The sequence below is a fragment of the Aplysia californica genome, unplaced genomic scaffold (assembly GCF_000002075.1).
Source record: "Aplysia californica isolate F4 #8 unplaced genomic scaffold, AplCal3.0 scaffold00583, whole genome shotgun sequence".
NCBI classification, from domain to species: Eukaryota; Metazoa; Mollusca; class Gastropoda; order Aplysiida; family Aplysiidae; genus Aplysia; species Aplysia californica.
Genome location: NW_004797853.1, coordinates 175,556 through 180,856, shown reverse-complemented (window position 1 = coordinate 180,856; position 5,301 = coordinate 175,556). Strand labels below are relative to the sequence as shown.

The window sequence follows — 5,301 nt, the reverse complement described above, 5'->3', positions numbered from 1 at the left end:
GTTCTATCGTCTGCTTTCGTCTCCACTTTCTGCCCCCACCCCCCCACCCCTGTGCCTCCGCCCATGAAGACAATCACAGCGTTTTGTTTTCTGTTCCTATAGAAACGACTACGGTCCTACAGTAACCCTGGATGTTGCGCACTAAGTCAAGCAGTTAGAAATGGGAAGGGGGGGGGGGGCGATACTTAACTTTAACCTTTCTTTCCATAATGCTAATTGAAATGGGCAATCTACTAAAGGCAGTCATGAATTGAAAACACTGCATTTTGTTTTGTTTTTATTTACTGTTTCTTAGTAGGTGGTTGGCCGGTGTTCTGATATGGTTTGCTCCTTCTTTCCTATCAAACATCTATTGTCATTTTTTTGCTCCTTCTTTTGCTTGCTCCTTACTCTCAAAAACCACCTCTAACCTTTGGCACTTTTAGTTTGATGTTATTGCTTTGAAAGTGCTGTAAAACTCTTTGAAATATCGCTCCTCCTTTTTTCCGTGCTTCTTGCTCCCTTGGAAAAGCCTCAAATCTTCGGCACTTATATGATCTTATTGTGTTGCAAGAGAAGTAAAATTCATACTAAAATATTTTTTTAAAAAATAGTCAAAGGACCGTTGTCTGATATTGATTGGGTCATGAACATAACACCCCCCGAAAATAGGGATACGGGACAAGAGAGAAATATCATCTAGAATCTAGTCTTTATCAACCAAGAATCACCCTTAAAAGAGACTGGGCTCTTTTTTGGGTACAGGGATTAGTAGTAGACAACTAAGAATAGCGTACTCATAAATAGATGACGTCATAACGCCGTTTCGTCACCCGTAACGGCCGTACTTTTTCCGTTTTCTGTCGGTAACGTCATGTACTGTGAATACTCTCGTTCCACGGGCATGTCCGCTCCGGTGAAAAGCCGTTTGAAGGTTTCCCGAAACTGTTTGCTCATTCCGCAGTAGATGAAAAAGTTGAGCGGATAGCTGAGCAGTATGAAGAAGTTGGAAAATAGGCTTAACGTCTGCAAGAGAAAAACAGTAAACAAGCATTAAAAAGAGGTATCTATCTATCTATCTATCTTTCTATCGATATTCTATCTATCTATCTATCTATCTATCTATCTATCTATCTATCTATCTATCTATCTATCTATCTATATATCTATCTATCTATCTATCTATCTTATTTAAGAGTTAAGTTCATAATTTTAAAAACGTTAAGAAAGTTGAATAAATAAAAAAAATTTTTTTTAATGAACAGACAATATCGAGTGCAAAAGAATGAAAAACAACAATCCAGGAACAATGAAGACTAAAAAGGTGAAAAACTCAGATGCAATAATAAGAAACATGTAGAAAGGAAAAAGAAAGAAAGAGAGAAAGAAAGGAAGAAAGAGGAAAAAATGAAAGCTACAAGGAATGAGGATGCTAAAAATTGCTTCATTCAATTTGTGAGGAATCATGATTTTCGTACAATTTCTTATGCAAAATAAAACCAGATACAAACTACGTAGTGTGTTTATGTTGTGCCCGTCTAGAGAACTCCTGTTCATTCCCTTGTGTCGAGAGACTTATTAACCAAGAGTTTTGACTGACTGGATATAGCAGAACGAAATGGCTATTCGGACTCGAGTCTGAAAAGCCTCCCGTGGCTATTCGGACTCAAACCTCAATATCGATTTCAGCATGACTTACTTATTGGTTGAGGATTATCCAAACTGACTCTTCTACTGTCATTTTGATATTGTTTTAAAATTTAATTCGCATTTTATTTGTCCCCCCAAAATGACAGTTTGAATGACTTTACTAACATTTTCAGCTGAAACCCCTGCTTCAGACCGTAAAAGGATTGCTGCTTGTCTAACAAGTGTATTGTTTAGTTCTGAATTAATTTGAACACCGAGTAAAGTATGCTATTGGAAAAGCTTTTCCTTTCGACAACTGTTACTTTGAATGACTGACTTTTGTTCCCTTTGGAGGGGTTTTTACCTTTCTTTTCTTAATTTGCAACTGGACTTCCAACTGTTCAATGATTTTATATTTCAAGTCAAATAAACCTCCGTTTAGACCCCCTATTGATAGCTATAATCCTTTGTTGTTCTGAAACTTTGATTTTCAATATTTTCACTGCTTTGAGCCCAGATTGCCGTTTCCCTGTTTGCTTTTTTGTGTAGTATTTCAGATTTTTGAAACTGTTGTTCACTTTTAACGTCACAAAGTTATACTTTCCTTAATTTGGGACGAACATTTTGGCTAGATCGTAATAACCGAGGAATTGCCTGTCCGCTTCACATTCGATAACCTACACCTAGATCTACACCCGGTTATTGCTCACGCGCATCGGAGTTTGCGTCCGAATAGCCGCGGGAGGCTATGCAGACTCGAGTCCGAAGAGACGCGGCCATAACAGAATGTGCAACGGCAGCTGGCGACCGTGAAGGATGGAGGGTCACTACTCACTACACGTCAACCTCTGAGCCACAGACGCTCAGCAGCAATGTCGTGTGATAAAAGTTTAATGTAAACCTGGATGGCTATTTTATATCAACCCGTTTATTCAGAGATCAAAGAAATCGACAGCCGTGCCTGTAAATCGGATAAATAACTGAGTGAGTCATTTTTTTTCATCTGCTGTATTTATTCCAAACAAAGCAGAGATAGACCTAGCATAACTTGCAAAGAGAAATAGATAACAGATAGATGATGGGGAGAGACAGGGATAATTGCTTTCAAGAACGTACAATGAGGTTGAATTTCTATCCGTTTGTTTTGGTTGGTAAGTGTTTTACGGCGCTCGCAATTGCATAAGGTGATATGAGCGCGCGGGACACATTTAACAATTAAATTTGTTAGGAATTAATTTTGAAGTTTGCCCGGGTGGCGGCCGACGCCTTGTAGTAGAAAAGCTTCAGAAAGAGTCGGGCGCCTAGTGCAAGGGGGGCAAATTGGGGTGGGTGCAAAAAGAGGAGACGAAAGCAGACGACAGAACATTGTTAGTAGAGAGCAGGAAAGTAGGAGAAAGGAGAACATTTTAGAAATGAAAATTTTCCATTACTGTCAGGTTTCAAACCCAGGACAAATTGAATCAGAGGCGAACCTCTGGACTACGAGAGCCCCAGTGGATAGATGGATAAATAGATAGATAGATAGATACATAGATGGATAAATAGATGGATAAATAGATAGATAGATAGATAGATAGATAGATAGATAGATAGATAGATAGATAGATAGATAGATAGATAGTGTGTCAATTTTTTCTCTGTTATTGTTTTTTTTTCATGATCGTTAACGTTTTCTGTTGTCACCAAGACAAGATTAGCTTGTGCTGTGCAGTGGTAAGGGTCTTTACCGTTGCACACGCAGGCGGTGAGTTCGATGCCCGGGTGGGGGAGCAATCTTTAGATGGAGTATCTCATCCTGTCATGTAGGATGTCGTATCCCACTCATCTTTTGCTGGCCCTGCCACGCGTTGTCCACGTAGCCCACTTCCTAAATGATCTAAATTGTGCAAATGGGGCCGTGACTCAATACAATTTGAAGGACGCGGCCAACTTCTACATAATCTGCTTTTTTCTGCTAACTTGAGCATTTGTTTTTTGGGACACCTGAACTGACATAAAGGTCTTGAACATCTAGGTCTCACTGACTAAATTGAAGGCAAGCAAGGCAGGGGTAGGCTTAGGGCAAACTACGTAGGAAACCTGAACAAATGGGTAACGGGGAAAGATCAGGGAAACGTAGCTTTTTTAAGAGCATCCGAACAAAGGAATGGATGGCGAATCATGATCGCCAATGTCTGCCCCAGATCTGACTCTCGATGAATGAATGAGTCCAACACAATATCATCAGACAGACAAGGGTGCGCCATAAATAATAGTCCATACTCGGGATTTGAACTCATGTCTTGCACTTGCCTCGACAAAGGGACTAACTGCTACACCACAGATGACAGCACTGTTTTTCCTTCAATGACTTGACTTTATATATTGTGTAACTAAAGTTCTGTCTCACCCATTATACTACGACAATTTTCACTAAAGAGTAAAAATTGCGGCAAGAATTAAACAGTATAACTTGTCTGACATATGAAACCCCTCGAGCATGTGGAGAGGAAGGAAATTATAAACCGGAAGTAGGACGTGGGCCAAGTACTGGTACTATTTTTTTCACGATGTACAAGGAATTGAACGCATCTAAGATACGTGGCTTGTCAAGGGTGAATACTCGACGTCTGAAATGGATTATTTTCAAAAACCACGTTCGAAGCCCGTTCCATCTAAGTGTAGAGACTGCCAGGTACTTCGGATTGTCTTAAAACACCATTATTTGACTTTTTAAGTGATCACGGAAAAACGTGAGTATCGCCCTTTATGTGGAGCCTTTCTAACCCTTTCGAAGAAATCGACAAATTTGGGCGAAACAACATTGGCGCTGGAACCAGAGACGTTGGTATAATGTTTTGTTCTGCAATGGTCAAGGTTTTTAATTCGTCGCATCAACGGACGTGAACAAGTGTCTAAAAAAAGAGGCTAGACATTTCACAGAGCAAGCGCCCGCCACATTGACCGATTCGGTGGCTGAAGTATCATTGTTTGGGACGGAATCTCTGCTCTTTATTGTCCACGTTTTGTCTTTGTTCAAAGCAACCTCAGAGGGCGACTATACTGTGAGAAAATTCTTCATCACGGTGTCCTGCCCTACATAGCACGGATGATGAAATGTGCAAAAAAAAAAACCCACAGATGACAGCACTGTTTTTCCTTCAATGACTTGACTTTATATACTGTGTAACTAAAGTTCTGTCACACCCATTATCCTTGTGCGCTATTTTCAGTCAAGACTCTCTCCAAACTCATCATATCAATGTTTTGGACTGGCCTGCAAGATCAACAGGCCTTAACCCAACAGAAAATCTGTAAGATGGCCTTGACTGGATGATTAAAAACAGGTCGCACCCTGTGCAAACTCGTCAGGAACCGAAGGCTGCACTTCACAATAAATTGCAGGGGATTCCTCGGGCAATCATAAGGATATTACTTCAATCAATGAACAGACGTTTTGTAGCTGTAAATTTAGCTGGAAGAGGCCATACGCAATACTGAGCAAACCTTGACTTCGATTGGTGTGAATGAAATTATCTCCCTTGAATAAGGAAAGACATTGGGGAATTCTTTTTCTATGATGTTTGCAAAAAAATAATGAAGAACATGTGTGCAAAATTTCGATTGGCTATGTTGATAAGCAAATGAATTTTTTCACTTTTAAGGTGGGTGTGAAAGAACTTTTGCAACACGGTATAGTTATGTATATATATA

At 39.9% G+C, this 5,301-nt stretch overlaps 1 protein-coding gene across 2 annotated transcripts in view; it reads right to left on the bottom strand.

Moving 5' to 3' along the window:
- LOC101858807 (sex peptide receptor) overlaps positions 1-5,301 on the bottom strand; it is a 17,598-nt gene that overhangs the window by 3,108 nt on the left and 9,189 nt on the right. Inside the window, exon 3 of one of the 2 annotated variants that reach the window (XM_005107173.3) lies at positions 777-1,005. In XM_005107173.3, the coding sequence (XP_005107230.1) occupies positions 793-1,005 (213 nt within the window). In that variant the 3' untranslated portion in view covers positions 777-792. The remainder of the gene's footprint in view (positions 1-776; positions 1,006-5,301) is intronic. The other variant, XM_005107174.3, reaches the window with a different exon arrangement.